This window comes from Callospermophilus lateralis, chromosome 7 (genome assembly GCF_048772815.1).
Source record: "Callospermophilus lateralis isolate mCalLat2 chromosome 7, mCalLat2.hap1, whole genome shotgun sequence".
NCBI lineage: Eukaryota > Metazoa > Chordata > Mammalia > Rodentia > Sciuridae > Callospermophilus > Callospermophilus lateralis.
Window position 1 is genome coordinate 85833502 of NC_135311.1, and position 19504 is coordinate 85853005.

Genomic DNA, 19504 nt, shown 5'->3' on the forward strand with positions numbered 1-19504 from the left:
AAGGGATATGACCTAATTGTATCACTAGGTTATTCTCCAATTGAAACAACTTCATTAGACAATGGTCTTGTTCTAAAACTTCTTAAGAGTGGCTGTCTTTGCAAGAGAGCAGATTCCCAGCACAACATGTTGGATCATGGTAGCTGTCTTGTTGGTTGACATAAAGCCAGCCCACTCATGGAAAGGACCCTATTCTGGTCACTTTATTCATAAGAGGCATTGAATGTGCTAAGAATATGATGGTCCCTAAAGTGTATTTTATTGTCCTCAGGAAAATGAAATCAGAGAGTTAAGTTTTCCTATAAACTTTCCTGAAAGAGTAAACATGGTTCCTGGAATGTGGTAATAAATTTGTGTGTGAAAATATTAGATGATCCTAATGTTTATTATACTAAGCTAAAATGGAAGGACTCTGAGAAATTATAACAAAACTGACTGGGTAACTTTGATAATGATATGATGAAATAAATGAGAGTAAGACCTACAAACCCAAAATAGTACTAAGCAAGAGAATTATCATTGAGTGTTCCTGAGAGCACACGCATATGTTTTCATAATGGAAAACAGTGCCTTTTGGCTTTCTTGACATGTTTACTTTTTTTATGAGCAAATGCTAATGGATAAAATTTAAATTGTATTTATTTATTTAACATCCAGGATATGACTTTCTTTTATTAAAAATTAAAATAATGAAGCAATATTACTGAAAATACCTCCTCATGCAAATTAATGATGGTTTTTAAGTAAGCATTTTGTAAAGTACTTAAAGATCTTCTTGTGGTTTATACATAACAAACAAAAGTTTTGTTAAGGTTATCAGTTGTTTACCTGAATTTATTTAATTGAAAATGACCATGAATTAAGCCACCACAATCAATACATTTCAAACACTTTGAGTTGATATAGCACCTATGACTAAGACCCATAATAAAGTTTCAAGTAGACACTATATTAAAACTTTTTTTTAAGATGTGACTTCAGTTGCAAGGTAACTATAATTTAAGGGAATCTTTAATTATTAATATTTCTGGGAAATGTATAAACTCCTTTCCCTTTTGCCCTCAATAACAACAACTCCTACAGGCAATGCATTTTCAAATATTTTTATTATTTTATCTCTTAGCAGTTTGTTAAAAAAAATCCAACAATGCCAAAGCCAATAATGAAGTCAGCTGGTGAATCATAATGCTGTATTGACACAGAGCATAGACATCTTAATAATTGACTTCAGATGAGTGCAAAAGAGTGAAGTGATTTCACTGAAAATAGTTCTTTCACATCATGTCTGAAAGATGAAGGGAAATACAAATATTTCAAATGAAAAAAAAATATTCCTGATCCCTCCCTTTTCCTGGCTTTGTGCCAGGGCTGTGGGTAACACAAGGAAATTAAACCACAGTTCCTGATTACTAAGAACTTTTGATAGTAGTTCAAAATAATAAAAAATTTGGCATATTGCCCCATAATTAGTATAAACCATATAGACGTAGCTGCATGAAGGGCCCTATGCAAAAATGATTTCATGTTAAGGAATGTTAAATTTAGAATCACATTGAATACATTTTAAGTTTAGGAGAAGTTGAGGTGTAGAGTATATGTGAAGTTTTGGGGATTTATTATACATTTAATTGGGGATAATTTTATTCTTCTCTCAGACAAATGAAGATATTTGCATTTCAAAGTATTACTGTACTTTAATTAATAATAATTAAGCAAATCAGTGAATAAGAATTAAGATCCCAAGAATTAAGATCCTCACAGTAGAGCATTAACTGTGACCACCAGATCTAGTTGCAATGATCAAAAACATAAATAAAATTTTTTAAAAATCAATAAATGCAATGGTATCAAACTAAAGAGCAAATGAAACAATCAAGAGCATGATGAGAGAGCCTACAGAATGGGAGAAAATCTTTGCTGCCTGCAACTCAGGTAGAGAATTAATCTCCTAGATACACAAAGAAATTAAACAAACAAACAAAAAACTTAACACCCCAAAACAAATAGCCTAATCAACAAATGGGCATAGGAACTAAATAGAAACTTCTCAAAAGAATAAAAATTAATGGTCAACAAATATATTTAAAAAATGTTCAACATCTCATGTATGTATATAGGTGACTCTATGACCAGTGTGATTCTGCAATCTGTACAATTAGAAAAATGAGAAATTATACCCCAATGATTCAAATGTATTGCCAAGATCATTGTAATGTCATGTGTAGCTAATAAAAAAAAATAAAATTTAAAAAAATGTAAATCCAAAGTACACTGAGATTTCATCTCACTAGAGCCAGACTGGCAATTATTATGAATACAAGTAAAAATAAATGTTGGCAAGGACATGGGGGAAAGGGCACAAGTGTACATTGCTGGTGGGAGTGCAAATTGGGGCAACCACTCTGGAAAAGGAATATGGAGATTCCTCAAAAAACTAGGAATGAAACCACTATTTGATCCAGTTATCCCACTCCTTAGTATATATCCAAAGGAGTTAAAATCAGCATTCTACAGTGATGCAGCCATATGGACATTTATAGCAACTCAATTCACAATGGCTAAGCCATGGAGCCAATCTAGGTGCCCTCCAAGAGGTGAATGGATAAAGAAAATGTAGTACATATACACATTGGAGTATTACTCAGCCATGAGGAAGAATGACTTTATGACATTTGTCCATAAATGGATGGATCTGGAGACTATCTGCTGAGTGACTTAAGCCAATCCTAAAAAACAAAACAAAACAAAACAAAAACAAAGGTCTAATGTTTTCTCCGATATTCAGAAGCTAACTCAAAATAAGCAGGGGAGGAGAAGAATAGAAGTTCAATGGATTAGACACAGGGGAATGATGGAAGGGAGGAAGCATAGGAAAAGGAAAGATAGTGGAATGAATCTAACATAACTTTCCATTGTAAATATATGAATAGGTCATGGTGAATCTCACCATTGTGTATGTCCACAAGATTGGGGTTCTAATTATAATAAGATATATTCCATGCTTGTAGGTATAATTATATCAAAAATATTCTACTGTCATGTATAACTGAAAAGAACAAAAGAAAGGAAGGAAGGAAGGAAGGAAGGAAGGAAGGAAGGAAGGAAGGAAGACGTGTGATACAAAGGGACATCAAGAAGATTCTGCTGTAACTGCATTCTTGGCAGAAAGTGCAAATGTAGTTGTGTTTAATGTATGCATTTTGATAATGTTCCTCTAGTTCATATAACTGTGATATTCAGTTATATGAACTATTGGAAAATTGGAGTCTACAGCCATCAAGTCATGGTCTGAATGTGGCCATCCCATTCCAGCCATACCCGTCATGAGGTTGCTTTTCAGGTGGAATTTCTTGCTTTTTTTCATTGTTTACTAGGGCATCTAATAAGCTTTTCCTTCCTTTTAAAGAGCTTTCTATAAGGGACCAAGTTGATCTGTTTTGAAAGAGGAAGCAAAGGATAAATGAAATATTGGGAGGAATGTTTATTTATTATTATCTATTGACAGGGATTGATAGGGAAACATATTCATATAAACTTATCTAATGTGACATGTAAGTCACTCTGAACATTTCAATAAAAAATAAATTTTTGCGACATTGGTGAAATTATTTTATAACTACTTTGTGGATAACAGTGAGAGTGAGAGGGAAGGGGCATCTGTGTTTTCCTGTGTTATCCAGTTGAGGCATCTCTAGCACAGGGCTAAGAATACAGTTCAGGAATCCTAATACCTGGATTTAAACTCCATCTCTGTTTCTTACTTGTAGAATGAACTTAAGCAATTTATTCAATAATTTGCAACTTTATTTCTCATACTTAAATTACAATATGAGTATGATCCTATAAATGTTAAATATCACAATATTTAACACTATCAGTAAAAATTATTTTACAAGCAGTTATTTTCCAATAAAAAATAATAACTTACTGTGGCCATTTTACTTGAGCTAAAAATTTTCCCATCCATGTTGTTCTTCGTGCAACTCAAATCAATGAAGAAACCCCCATAGAGGAAAACTCATTAAATGCACAGTATTATTAATAAAATAGTGCACAAAGAAAGGAGTATTTAATAGCATTCTGTAGCCTTCTTATAGTCCACCTTAGAGAATTACTTTTTAATTTTCCCTTGGTCACCATGGAAATCACAAAATCCTTAAGATGCTCCGCCTGGGGATTTAGTCCCAGGGACATTGCCCTGGTAATGGTGATGTATTGAGTTCTGTAGGTTAGATCAGTGTCTTCTTTGATGACCAGGAAGCCAGAAAACACATAGCAATTAAAAAGATGTACAGTCTAATATATTCCAATTAGAGATGATTACCCACATCCACCAATGGGTATTCACAAATTACCCATTAACCCTTTCAAAAACAGGACTGACTTTGTAATGTTGCCATTGATTTTGAAAGATGTACAAAAGAAAATGAAGATTATATTAGGCACAGAGTGATTTTTTAAAAATTTGCTTTGTTTTTCTTTTCCTTTTCTGGATAAGTAGTTGGTTCATTTTCCTCTTTAATATATAATATCCTTTAAAATAAGAACCTGAAACACTAACATCTTATTCAGAAAAAAAAAAATATTTCACAGAAGGTAGGATCAATGGAGGAAATAGTTACCAGTAATTTAATTCTGACTATTAGAATAGAATTATCAATAAGGAAAAAAAATAAAATGAAGTACACAATTTCAGGGAAAATGACTTTGCAATATTTGTCTTTAAAAAAAATAGAAAATGATTTATGAAGGAATTTTACTGACTAGTCATACTTTTTCAACTAAGGAGTTACAATGGAGCAGAAAGAGAAAACAGCAATAAGAAGCAGGCATGAATCTGTCCTATAGCTACAAACATGTTGTGTTGATATTTTTAACTTGATGTGACCAACTCAAAACCTTTGTTCTCTTTACTATCAACCATTCTTATCTCTCAAACTTCATAAATCACCCCCGTCTACTCAAGCTAGAAATCTTAGAAGTATTATGGATGTTTTTTTTCTTTTCCCTCACTTCTGACATTCACTCCAGAAAATACTATCATTTCTATCTCAAAAAGTGTATCTTATGCCTGCTCCCTTCTCCCTATTTCCATATCTATCATCCTAACAGAAAAGGAGAGCAAGCCCTGGCTTTTTGCCTCCTTGCTGCATAGATTAAAGTGGGGAATGCTCTACTCCTCGGTAACATGAAGAGGACTCCAGAGATTCACTCACACAAATCAGGAGTGCTTCTGAGAAAAAGGAGCCTTCACCTTGTTACCATTAGTGCATTCAGAGTACAGACATTGAGAACATTTCTGGGAAAGCTGGCATGTGTCCTCTGGAGTTTTTCAGAACCTGTGATCAAAGAAGATAGTACCTTGCTTCCCATCGGGAGAAGTCAGCATGCAAAATATTCTATCTTGCAAGCTATAAAAACACCATTTGGCAGGAGAAGAATAGTTTGTTTTTCATGATAACGGGAATGCATCGGTACCTGGGTAATTTGAAAACACCTCATCTTTCCTCTCAATCCTTCTACTCTCCTCTATCCCTAGACTAGTACCTAGAGAAGTCAGAAGCAATTAGAGAAGGAGAAAGGCCAAGGTCATCGTAGAGTGCATGGAATACACCATGTTCCCCATTTTCTAGTGCTGCACAACAAATTCCCACAAATTCAACAGTGTCATCTATTTGTTAGCTTATAGTACCATGAGTCAAAAAATCTGACACGGAATGGCTTAGTTCTCTAGTAAGGATATTGTAAGCCTGAAATCAGGGATTTGAACAGAATGAATTATCAGCATAAGGCTTTGGAAATTAAACAAAACAAAACAAAAAACCCAAAACATTCTATGCTCAACTAATGCTTGCTATTGGCAGAATTCATTCTGTTGTGGATATAGGACAAAGGCCTCTGTTTTCTAGCTGGTTGCTCAAGTGCATTTCTACACCTTTCTCTGTCTTTACACCACCACATTAAGTCTCCCTCATGTCACAATACTCTGACTTTCTCTTCAATGATCAGCCAAAAAAAAAAAAAAAAAAGAGCCATTTTTAAGAGCTCAAGTGATTGGGTCAGGCTAATCATAAATTATACTGAGGGGAGACTTTAATCAAATCTGCAAATGCCCTTCACAGCAGCACCTATATTGATATTTTAATGAATAACCAACTGGGGGGCTGAGAATCTGGAGGGGTCATCTTAGAATTCTGCCACCACACTTCTCTTTTTAACCACAATATCTCAAATAGCCTCAAACAGCTTAAATGATGCTGGGAATGAGGACAAAAGAGGTATCAACTAGATGTAAAAATAAAGTTGTTGTTGGTTTTAATCTTATGTTTTAAATGTCTGAAAATAAAGCTACAATTTAATTCAAGAGAACCGAGTTATTATCAGCCTGCAAAAAAGAGTTCCACAGAGCAGGCTGTGGTGTTTACACACCAAGGGCCTCCTCTGACCACTCCAACAAGGTGGCCCAGTACAGCCTTCTACTCAGTTCTCAAAAAGGCCAACTTCTTTCACTTGTCACAGACTTCCTGCAAGTGGTTGTTTCTAAATAGAACATTATTTCCCTTTCAATTCCCCAGTAGTCACATAGCCCAAAAAATTTCACATATTTCTCTAAGAAATTTTCCAGCCACACCACCTAATTAGAAACTGTTGTATGGTAACCTGTTGCTTCATCATCTTCATTCCTTTCATAATATTTATGGAAGTTTGTAATCATTTATTTATTTGCTTGTTTACTTATTTTTGTCTCTCACAGCTAGGTCTCAATTTTATAAGTACAGGAAACATGTAGAGTTGTAACCTTTCTCACGCTCAATCTCCTGAATAGACCTAATACTTAGCAGGTACCAAAAACTGTTTTGAATAATTAATAATATATAGTACTAGAAAATCAAATCAATTAAATCATTGAGAAGGGAATGAGGTATGTACAGGTTATACAGGTGATAAAGTCACAAGCAGTTGATCACTGAGCCTAATGTGATCAACAGAGTTATTTTGTTTGGAGAAAGCATGTTTTTTGTTTGTTTGTTTGTTTGTTTTAAATAAACCAGAATGTGATCTCTTAGGGACTAAATTTCAATGACCATTCTACTTTCTAATACACCCATCACTCTGGAATTTTTATGCTGTCTGATCTCACATTTATATGTCCTACCTCACAAATTCAAACTTTAAAATATGTATTACTACTTATACAGTGACAAGAACAGGAAGCCAGTTGAAAATTCAGAAGAGTGACTATATTTTAAGGCTAGGAAAAATAAGGCAAGGCTTGTTGTTTTGGTTTCTGTTCTAAAAATACTCATGCCGGGACCTCAACCCTAACCTGAATTCTAATATAATTCCAATTCCTGCTCTCTAGAAACTGTAGATCTAAACTTGGAATTCTATCGTTTTATGTCTTTTAAAAGGTAATGTCTTATTCTGTAATAATTGAACAGGACTCTTCTTTTTTCTTCAGTACTACTATTTTTTTATACAGGGATTAAAACTTTTACAAATTTTTTATGGTTCCTTATAAATGGTTGATATTCAACAAGTGTCTTCCATGTAAAATGTATAAATGAGTGTTTATACTCATGAAGCCCTAACTATAAAAAATGTAAGGCTCAGACAGCTTTTTTGTAAAGATTATCCACTCAGATTTAGAAATATAAGACCTTTACAGCTCAAATATAGTTTGCTGAGATCTATAAAGACACATCTTTATGCCATGCAAAGATTTCTCCCATTATTATTTTTGTATGCCTACCAGATGAATTTTGTCATAAAAGTGTTGTCCTGGAAAGTTTCCCATTGAAACTATGGGACACTTTCTTCCTTAACACATCTATAAATTGATGCTGCATGCAAAATAAAAATAATCATGCTTTTTATTTTATACTCTCCCCTCCCCCTTCCTATTTCCAGTTAGGTGAAATGAAACTTGTTAAGACTGGAAAGGTCCTTGCCTAGTTGATCAGGGATTACCAGTTTATAAGAAAAATAAATAAATCTCACAAGGTAGAGCAAATTGCAAAGTACTGGACTCACAGCTCTTCCTTCATGATTCCCTGAAGTTTTAATGTAGTTAACTGGCACCTAAAGGACACACTCAGAATTTATTATGCCTGCTTAGTGATAGTGATCCTGAAGAAAACTGTGCTAGAATTCTCAGCCTCAGTTTCTCCAATATTGAAGGTCACATATAGACTTCATTTTGTCCTAACCTCCATCCCACCCTTATCACTGAATCTCTAGGACACTTCCTCCTTTTTTTAAAACTCTTTCTTAAAAATATTTTTTAGTTGTTGATAAACTTTTATTTTATTTATCTGTACATGGTGCTGAGAATCGAACCGAGTGCCTCACACGTGCTAGGAAAGTGAGCCACAACCCCAGCCCCACACTTCCTCCTTTTTAAAGAGAAAAGGCAGTTGTGGGAAGGGATGGGACATGACACTCTTCGTGCCTCTCACTAAGCTCTGCTATGTACTTTGTTTCCTGTTTAAACTTTCCCTCTCTATCATGATCATTCACAGCTATGGCTATTTTGCTTTTACCAAATGGCCACCCTTCAGCATATAAAAATTGACTTCCATCTGTCTTGAATCCTTTTGTTTTTTCCAACAGCAAATGCAATACAGAAATTCAATAATTTTCAACATCATTATTAAAGTGTCCAGGAAAACATATTCATTTTTGGAGAAATATTTACAGTATGTCTCATCTTGTCTCTTTCTAGATAATTATTAATTTTAAACCTATTATGTAATATTGCATTAATTCCTTTCAAGTAGAAAGATGAACATGTACCTTGTCTGTATTCCTTCATGAATAAGTAACTCCAAAAATTAAACAATAAATGAATATATTCATTCACTTATATGAATGAATGAATTCATATAAATTCATCTTTAGCAAAACTTCTTACTGTTGTCATTTTGGGTACAGGTAACATAAATAGTATAAGCTAATTACTTAACCTAATGTGCAGTAATGTTTTATCTCAGAGCTCCAAAGTGAATATAGTTAAGCCTGTAAAAATTATCCCATAAAACTGAACAGTCAAAAAGCATCACGTCAAATTTTATCCATGTACATGTGCATTTCATATGCTGAGTTCACTCCTGTGTGATAGAAGACAGCTCAAGGACATGACTAAGATTAACTATAAATTTCCCTTCAAGGATCATCTTTATCTTTACACCAAGGAGGAAAGTCATAATCCTTTTCAGGTAAGTACATAATGCAAATACAGATCTATGGTAAAATGGTTTGTTCAAAATATTTTGGCTCTGGTAGCTAATAAAATATATACTTGTTATACAAAGAAAATAATAAAAACACAAACCCCAATTTCAGAATAATACCAGAAAAAGGACATTATATTGTGTTTTGTTTTCCAAAACTTCATCTATTTTGATATTTACATTTTCTGGTTTAGGGTGGAACAGTTCTTGCTAAATAAGGAACTGACAGCTTAATTATGTGTGATTGATATGCTTTCTTTCAAGAAGTCATTGCTGGCATATAAACACCTACCTTTATTGTTATTTGTTTTTATCATACGCAAAATAAAATAAATATAGAATGGAGAAATTTAAGTTTTGCTGAATTTAGTAATGCTCTTTGAAAAAAAAACCCTAACATAGGCAATATTCTATTTAGCAAGTATTAAATTATCCTGTTCTGCATTGTAAGGTTATTCCCCATATGGTATATTGTTCATCTAAAATTGCTATGCAGATGTAAATATGACAAGTACTGTTTTAATGAGAAATCCTTTACAACATATTCATTGCCATGTCTCTATTTAATACTCAGTGTAAACAGCAGGAAGAAACTGTCCATTTCTCCATCTTAGCTAAATTGCACAAAATTGTCTGTAAAGACAGGCAGTGTTTTAAAGAACTGCACTTTTAAATATCTGTACAGTGTTAAATGTTCTTCATAAAATGCCACCATTTCCAGATTATTATGCCTTTCCCATCAGTAGCAGAGTCTAATGGGAATAACATTGCCTTTGGAATCAAACTGACCTGGTTTGCATCTTTGCTTTGTTACTTACTAGCTGAGCAAACTGGCCAATACTGTTTAACTATGAGTTTCAAATTCTTCCTCTGTAAAATGTTATTACAAAAATTATCACAAAACTTGCAGATCCAACCATGATGCTTAAAGTAATGACGAGTATAAATTGTGTAAAAGAATGTATGCACATTGTATACACTATCAATAAAATTGTTGTTGTAGTTGTTAGGACCGATGAAGGTTTACACTGAAAACTCCTTGATTATAAAGGTAACAACCCTTTTCCATATATGACTTTTAATGTGTTTCTCTTAGTCTGTGGCTTTTATTTTCAAGAATTCTTTACATCTCTGGGCAGAATCACCTTGGTGTGACCAACTCCAGCTGCCTATGTCATGCTTGTTGCAGCCAACACAGCCATGCTATGTCACATCCTAAGTTCACAGTCCATCAAGACAAGCAAGCTCTGCTGCTGTAGGACTGAAGAGGCTGAACCCCCGATGAATTTTCAGGAAGCAAGTTTATTGACTCCAGGGTCCAGAGAGGCTATTGTCTAAAAATTTGTCTAGAAATTCTTTGAACTTTATTCCCAATGAGAGGAGGAGTTAGGGGTTTAAAGATTTACATGACAAGTGCTTTTTGTCCTTTTTTTTTTTTTTTAGACTAGACAGAGGTTTTGTAAGAATTTTTTTTTTCCTGCAAACCAGGCATTTAAAAAAAGAGGAACCCTCACACCACAATGCCCTCTGCAGAAGTTTTTGCTGATACCCTATGTAAAAAGCTTTCCAACAAGAAGAGGAAGTTACATGTTTAAAATATGGTGGGAGTTTCTGCTTGATTATGGTAAGGGTCTTCTGGGGAGGGGTCTCTGTTCTGCTTCACTGGGATAGGACCACTGCCTATATTCCTATGGGCTACCTACTAAGGAGGTAGAATCCTGGCCTAAGACTTCTAGCCAGAGGTGATGCTTGGCAGAAAAGAAGTTTGAAGGACTAGTGCCACCTGTTTCTACCTGGTACTGAGGCTATACCACAGGCTCTGACCATGGGTACAGAACCAGGGAAAGGGGCCACTAGGATATATGACCAGCGATAGATTTTACCAGCCTAGCACTGAGTATCAAGGTAAAGTCCTATACTTACTACCCTGTCCTAATCCCCTGTAAATGGAGTCTTGCTCCATGTTAAGCTACCCAAAGTTGGAATAATATTGGTGAAGGCAGTGTCTTGGCCACAAATACTGTTGCTAAGCTGGGTCCCACCTGAATTACAGGGACCTGAACAGGGACCTGCACAGCCAGGTGCAGTGGTGCATGCCTGTAATCCCAGTGGCTCAGGAGGCTGAGGCAGGAAGATTGAGAGTTCAAAGACAGCCTCAGCAACAGTGAGGTACTAAGCTACACAGGGAGACCCTGTCTCTAAATAAAATACAAAATAGGGCTGGGGATGTGGCTCAGCGGTTGAGTGCCCCTGAGTTCAATCCCCAGTATGAAATGTGTGTGTGTGTGTGTGTGTGTGTGTGTGTGTGTGTGTGTGTGTCTGCACAGTCTCAGGGGGGAACCTCAGTCCACGATGCAGCTGGTGGGGATATTCAGGTTGAAACATGGACAGTTTCCCAGCAGTGCACACTTCTCTGTGTAATGCCTAGGAAAGTTCAGAGATGAGGGCTTTTGTTTTCTGTCTGATGCTGAGTCTCATCACAGCAGGCTTAGCACCAAGCTCCAAATCAAACTGCTATGTTTATTTCACTGCCCATCAGTGGGCAGTGTCTTATTTCTTCTGCTCTGCTGCCTCAGATTGGAGGGGAAGGGTGGTCAAGGCAGTGACCTAGTTATCTGGCTTATGCAGTTCTGGTATCTCAGGCCACAGGTCTTGGAGTGGGATCAGGGATTGTGAGGTTCTGTCTGGCACAGGGTTTCATCATGGAGGCCTGGTTCTGGGTTTTGAGTTCTGGGTTTCTTCCTCCTTCCCTCAGATGGATGGTGTCTCTCTCCGTACTGGTTGGAGATGGGGAAGAAGTAATGAAGAGAACTCTTCCCTGATTTCTTTAATAATTTGTAGACTAAAATTAGTCTCTATGGTCTCTCACATGGATTCTGTAGCTCTTTTGAAGATAGTTTGGTGCCTGAATAGCTGTTCAATTTGGTGCATGGATCCGGAGATGATTGCTGGAGAATCTTAGCTGCCATTGTGCTCTGGCTTTCATCTTTGACTGCTGAACCACCTTTACATACCTGAGACAAATCCTATCTGACTTTGGTCTATAATTCTTTATATACATTGTTTTTCCTGATTTTCTTATGTTTTGTTGAGGGGTTTTGTTTCTATGTTCATGAAAAATATAGGTCTGCAATTTTCTTGCAACTTCTTGCAAATGGCCTTGGTACTAGGATTGGTGTTGAGGTTTAATATTGCTCTCATATAATGAATAAGAAAGTATTATCTCTACTGTCTCCCAAAAGGAAGTATATAAAATTGAAACATTTTCTTCGTTAAATGTTTGGTAGGACTCACCAGTGAACTTATCTGGGCCTGATACTTTATTTTTTGGAATGTATTAATTATTCAGCCAATTTTCTGAATCAGACACTGTCAATTTTTTCTTGTGAGAGTTTTGGCACATTTTGCTTTAGAAAATTGGTCTATTTCATCTATATTGGTCTGTTTCATCAAGTTTGTGGGCAAAAGTTGTTAGTAATATACCTTTACTATCCTTTTACTATGTACAGTACCTGTGGTGATGTCTCCTTTTTCATTTCTGCTTTTAATAATTTGTGTCCTATTTCCTGTAGTTGGCATGGCTTAACAATCTGTGATCTTTTCAAAGAACCAGCATTTGTCTTTGTTCATTTTTCTATAAATTTCCTGTTTTTAATTTTACATAAATTTGGTCTATTGAATTTATTTTGCTCTTCATTTATTAGTTTCATATGGTGGAAATTCAGATGTAATTCATATTGCTCTTCTTTTGTTATATAAGCATTCGATGCTATCAACTTTGCCTAAGTACTACTTTCCACACAAATTCCCACAAATTTTGCTGTTTTCTTCATTTTCATTTAGTTCCAAATGAAATAGTAATATTATTATCTTGTTTTCTTCTTTCACCCATGTGTTATTTAAAAGTTGCTGTTTATTCCCCATTTATTTTGATATTTTCCAGATATCTTCCTGGTATTGATTTCTAGTTTACATTCTTTCATTATTACGCTCCAGTCTCTACTTGCATGCCAACTTCAAGAGAAGTCAGATACGATGATGTTTTTGTTGCTCTATCCTGGATCTGTGGTTTGTTCTCTGACATTAATTTGGGGAAATTCTTTGTAAATGTTTCAGTTATTTCTTCTGTCCCTTTCTTTTCCTTCTAGTACTTTTGTACTTATTGCATAGTAACTTAAATGTCCTCTTTGTGGTGTTGTTTTTAGTCTTTGCCTTTGTTCTTCTTACTTTCCTATTTGTAGTTTTCTAACTAGTATCTCTAAGAGAGATTCTTTTGGACATTCTTACCTAAGTGACATCCAGTCTAATCAGAAGTCTATTTGAAGGCATGTTTCCCTTTTGCTGAAATATTTTTATATACAGCATTCTTACTTGTTCTTTCTTAGAATTTAAACCACTACTTACGTAGCTGACTTGTTCTTATATGTGACGTGGTCTATTTTATCCAAGAGAGGCCTCAGTTTATTAATCAGAATGGTTTAAAATTCCCATTTTGACAAATCCAGAATCTCTGATATTGGCTCTTTCTCTTCAAATTGTGGTGTTTATCTTTCAATATGTCAGTGTTGTAGTTCGGATATGAGGTGTCCCCCAAAAGCTCACATGTGAGACAATGCAAGAAGGTTCTTAGAGGAAATGAGTGGGTTGTAAAAGTATTAACCCAATCAGTGATTTAATCCTCTGGTAGGGATTAACTGAGTGGTAACTAAGGTGGTAGGGTATGGCTGGAGGATATGGGAATTGGGGTATGGCTTTGGGTATCTATTAAATGGAGTTTCTCTGTCTGCTTCCTTATCACTGTGATGTCATCTGATTCTGTCTGCCACTCTCTTCTGCAATGATCTTCAGCCTCACCTCCAGCCCTGAGGAAGGGAACTGGCCTTCTATGGACTAAGACCTTTGAAAACTGTGAGACCTCAAATAAACTCGCCTCCTCTATAGTTGTGCTGGTCAGGTCCTTTAATCACATCAGCTAAAAAGCCAGGCGCAGTGGCACATGTCTGCAATCTCAGCAACCTGGGAGACTGAGGCAGGAGGCCAGCCTAAGAAACTTTGAGAGGTCCTAAGAAACTTAGTAGGACCCTGTCTCAAAATAAAATCTAAAAAGTGCTGGAGATGTGGCTCACCGGCTCTATCCCCAAGGACCAAAATAAAACAAAACTAATGGTGATGTTGATCTCCCATCAAATTTTGACTTAAAAGCCCATCTAGAAAGCCCACAAACTAAATATCGGAAATGAAATATAAGCTTATAACCCTTTTCTTGTTAAAAGTAAATGACCCCTAAAGCTGCTATCCTTTCCCTTAAAATTTTAAGATAGTTTTTGGTAGAGGAAATCTTGGAGTATCATTGACCTAGGAGAGTAGGAGACCTGTCACCAGGGAATGCTTTGGGGTTGATTGTATAATGCTGAGCTATATTTGGGAGAAGAAAAAAATAAAAAAGAAAAGAAAGAGAAAGAAAAAGAAAAAAGAAAAACTCTAATTTTTTTTTATAATACTGTCATTGTAATCAAAGTAACACTGGCCCAGATATTTGGGTTTGAAAGCACACTAAAGAAAGAAGATAACCACATATAAAAGGAAAACAGATATCTTTTCTTAATCATGTTTTTGTTTGTTTGGTTGGTTAGTATTGTGGTTAGAGAAATGCAAAGTTTACCCTACTAGAAGGGTTCTGAACCCTGTGCTATCTCAGACTGCAGGCTTAGAAGCTTCGACTTGTCTTACTGGAACAAATTTGCCTGGGTGATAGACCAATAGCTGGGCCAGCCTCAGTGCTGAGAGGAATGCTATCCTTCTAGCTGGAACCTTGTAAGTGAAAAATATCAATCCAGACAGTGGAGGGAAGAGCTGGATATCTCACCCTTGTCATGTAAACTGTACAGTTTTGTGATCGGGACTATGTCATAGGCATAAGGGTACAAAGCACCAGCCAAGACCCTCCAACTGAGGGTCTTGCATTTGGGAATTACTTGTGAAACTCTCCGTGAAGATAGGGTGCCCTGACCAAATCAAAAGGGTCTGCAGGCTGAGGTTGAAGGGGGCTGTAGAATCCACAGGAGAAAAAGAATAAGGATTGATGGAAGTTCTGGGTGCGATGGGAACATTCTTGTTGCCTGGGAGGATCTGGTTTGGTGGCTTCCGTGTTTGCCATTGCTATTGCTGCTTCCTCAGTTTGAACCTCCTGTTCCTGAACCAAACCTTTCCTGTTTTCTCTCAGAGGTTGAGTTTTAAAGCTAGTTCCTCTGGAAGTTGTTTTCTGGGAATCTGGTCCAGCTAAATAGACCTCCCAACCCTTCATTCTTGATGCTTCTTTAATACTATGGAATTGGCTTGATCCTATGGTAGCAAGTGCATGCTGAAATCACCTGTGTTGATTAAAATGTGTGACTGAGAAGACTGAAGAGGAATTTTGTTCATCAGAGGTACTATTATAAATCCCTCTGGATTGCCCATTTTCAGTCCTGCTTGATGTGTCTCTCTAAGGAAATGCATTTTCTTTAGTGTGTCATTTTCTCTTGATAACTATGCGATGATGGACTTGGCACTAGCTCACATGGAGATTTCTGTTCAGGAGTTGCAGCTTTAGTAAGTTGTGATTCTCTGTGTACTTCTGTCTCTCCAATATTGGGGATAATGTTTTGCTCTCAAACTTTTCTTCTCTTATGAATTTAAGAAGAATGTTATTTTTTTTTTTACTTTAGCAAACTTTTTTACATGTTGTTAGATGTGGAAACATACAATCTCATTACTGATGGAACTGGAAGTCCCTATCTTTTAAATCCACATTTTCTTCTTCTTATATTTCTCATCTCACCTCCACTTTCTCTCTATGTTCCCTTATGCTTCATTGATATAATTTGTTTCCATTCTTTTTTTTTTCTTGTCCCACTGTTCCTTCTTCATTAGTTTGGAAATTACAGCTTTTATTATACAGTAGTTATGCTTGAAATTTAATAATGTATATTACCTTAATAATATCTGAAATGAAATAATATCTTCCTCCACATTCTGAATAATTGAGAGCCATTGGAATAATTTACCTATTATTACACTTTCCAGACATGCAATTATTTCTTATATATTAACCCTATGAATTAGATATATATTTTTATATACATAGCTCTTCAAATTTACATATATGCTTCCATTTATTTGGCTCACTGACTGTTAATACTGTATATGTAATTTTCTTATATGGGGCATAACCTGAACTGGTTTTTTTGTCTAATTTTTTCAATTGTTTTTAAAACTTTGATTTTATTCTGTATTTCTGGGAATAAATATAGACAAATCTATCATTCCTGTTGCTTTAATATAGTCTGCTTCTCTTTCTCTGCTGCATTACAGAAAATTTCTTCATAAAAATCGTTTATTTCTATATTCATCCTTATTTTATCTTTTTGTTCTATTAATATTTTAAGAGTTTTATTTTAAATAAATGATATTTATCTTTCTAGAAGTTTATTTTGGCTTTTTTTCTCTATTAGTTATTTCTGATAATCAAATACTATTATTTTTATAAGTCCACTTTTTACATCCTTTGTTTTCCTTTTTTTTCCACTTTAATGAGCTCTAACTGTCATACAAAAAGCTGTACATATTTAATATATAAAAACTTGATGAGTTTGGAGATACATATATATTATGACAAGGGTATCCTGTGCTACATGCCTCATGCTTATAATTCTAATTACTCAGGAAGCTGAATCAGGAGAATCATAAGTTCAAGGCCTTTCTTGGAAACTTAGTGTGATTCTGTCTCAGACATATATATACACACACTCATACACTTGCACACAAATACCATTAAACCATTACCATAATCTATGCCATAAATGTATCATGGATCTTTCATCTCTAAAAGTTTTCTTCTGCTCTCTCTCTCTCTCTCTTTTTGGTTGTTAGCACATTTAACATAAGATCTACCCTTTTATAAGACCTGTCAGAATACAATATAATACTATTAACTTTAGCCATTGTCTATTTTTTATTCTTAGATATTACATTGCCAATTATAAAAACTGAGGAATTAGACATTCTATGGACTTTCTGTGGACTTCAGCACATGTTGACTTTCTCTTTCAGTACTTAGTGATACTTGATTGTAATGTTTTAAAATTCCTATTATATTGTCATAATTCTCAACATACTCCAGGACTAAGCAGGAGAAGATTTCCTCTAGAAACATTTCCCCCTTCTTATGCTTAACTCTAATCCCCTCAAAATTTTTACCTTAAATAGGATTCCTGATTTTAAGGACTTCTACTTATTGGTCATCCAAGATTTATTATTCTTATACCCAAAATAATAATACTGCTTTGAACTTCCATTCTTGGTAATCCTATTCCTCTTATTTCCATACATTTTTGTCCCTAGATAGGAATTCGGCATTTGTACTGTTCTCTACTTGTTTTGTATGTTGGGAATAGTGTTTAAAATTTTCCTTTTTTTTTTTTTTTTTTTCTCAAGCTGTAGATCACACTAATGTACCCTTGTTATGGAGGATTTCCCAGAGTAGCTTGTTCACCATGAGGCTGAAAGCAAAATCAAGAATTTGGGGATCATGGTTTGTAAGATTTCATCAAATACATAAATATCAGTAAGAAATCTCCAAAGAATCAGAACCAATAGGATGGACAGATGTAGATGGTTGTATAGATCAGAGATTAATCATGGAATTGGCTCACTTGATTATGGAAGCTGAGAAGTTCCATGATATGTTGTTGTCTACAAGAGAGTGAGTCCAGAAAGCCAGTGGTGTAATTCAGGTGGCTGAAGGCCTGAGTGCCAGGGAAGCCAATGTTGTAACTCCTATTCTGAGGCTAAAGTCTTCAGAACCTGTCAGGCCAGTGAGCACTGGAATTACCTGTACATGTTTCTACATCAGAAAGTCCAATACCAGGAGCTTTGCTGCTCAGAGCAAAAGATTGGTGTCCACAAGAAAAGAGACAACAAATCCTCCCTTCCTCTGCATTTTTGTTGTGTGAAATACCTCCATGGATTTGCTGATGCCCACCCACATTGGTAAACCTCCATCATATTTACAAAGTCTACTGATTCAAATGCTAATCTCTTCTGGAAAAACCCTCAAAAATGAACCTAAAATTAAGGTTTTACCAGTCATCTGGGTGTTCCTTAGCCCAAACACATTGACAAACAAAAGTGGACACCACAACATTTTATTTGTGTGATTATAAAAGCTGTTAATCCTGAATTTTTGTATCAATTTATTATTGCTTTAGTGGAATAGTTACTTGCTTAAATGCTCAGAGGCAATGCTGCAATTATTCCTACTTCATGTTGTTACCTTTGTCCTTATCAACAACAAAAAAAAATCAGTTAATTTTTATCCTTTCTCTGAAATATGCCCTTCTCTCTTTACTTTCTTCTTCAACTCCATATAAAACAAATCATTGTAGGTAATTATTAATTATCTTCTAGATGTAAAAGTCAATTTTAAAATGATTTTACTTTGTATAAGTAAAAATGTCAAGTGTGTTGTTTTATTTTTTCAAAAATCTCTAGCCATATACATAAAAGCAAATTTATTTCCTATTATCCACATTCTAAGTTAATTTTATTAAGCATCTTCAGAATAAATGAACTGTTTTAAGATAACTTTTTGTTTATTCAAACTATATGCATTCCTATGAACAAATGATAGATGTTCTTATTTCAGATTCTAGTCATATTCATTCATTAGTAAAATAATTAATTTTGAGGTGGCAGATGGTGATGAGTTGTACTTAGAAATGAATATATTTAGGAAGAAGGAGGCAGAAAGAAAAAGCAGAAATACTGGGGAATGATACTGACCAATTTATGTTGTTATATTATGTGCATGTATGGATATGTAACAAACCCACCATTAAGTATGACTATATTGCACCAATAAAAATGTGGGAAAAAATAAAGGAATATATATCACTCTTTCTAAAATATATAACCCCTTTCTTGTTGAGTTTATTAATATTCACCAATTATTAGATATGACGTGTCCATCACAAATTCATGTGTGAGACAATGCAAGAATTTTCAGAGGTAAAATGATTAGATTATGAGAGTTGTAAACTAGTCAATGGATTAACCCACTGTTATGGATTAACTGGGTAGTAACCATAGGCAGGTAGGTTATGGCTAGAGGAGATAGGTCACTGGACATGTCTTTGGGGTTTATATTTTGTCCTGGTTGGTAGAGCTCTCTATTCTGGTTGCTGTTTCTGAGTTGCTTTCCTGTGCTATACCTTTCACCATGATGTTCTACC

General features: G+C 35.1%; 1 protein-coding gene across 1 annotated transcript in view; it reads right to left on the bottom strand.

Moving 5' to 3' along the window:
* Argfx (arginine-fifty homeobox) overlaps positions 1 to 18113 on the bottom strand; it is a 167837-nt gene extending 149724 nt beyond the window's left edge. The window contains 4 exon segments of the mRNA XM_076862577.1: positions 14978 to 15019; positions 15021 to 15170; positions 15172 to 15495; positions 18106 to 18113. Coding sequence (XP_076718692.1) covers positions 14978 to 15019; positions 15021 to 15170; positions 15172 to 15495; positions 18106 to 18113 — 524 coding nt within the window.
* Between the last annotated feature and the right edge of the window lie 1391 nt (positions 18114 to 19504).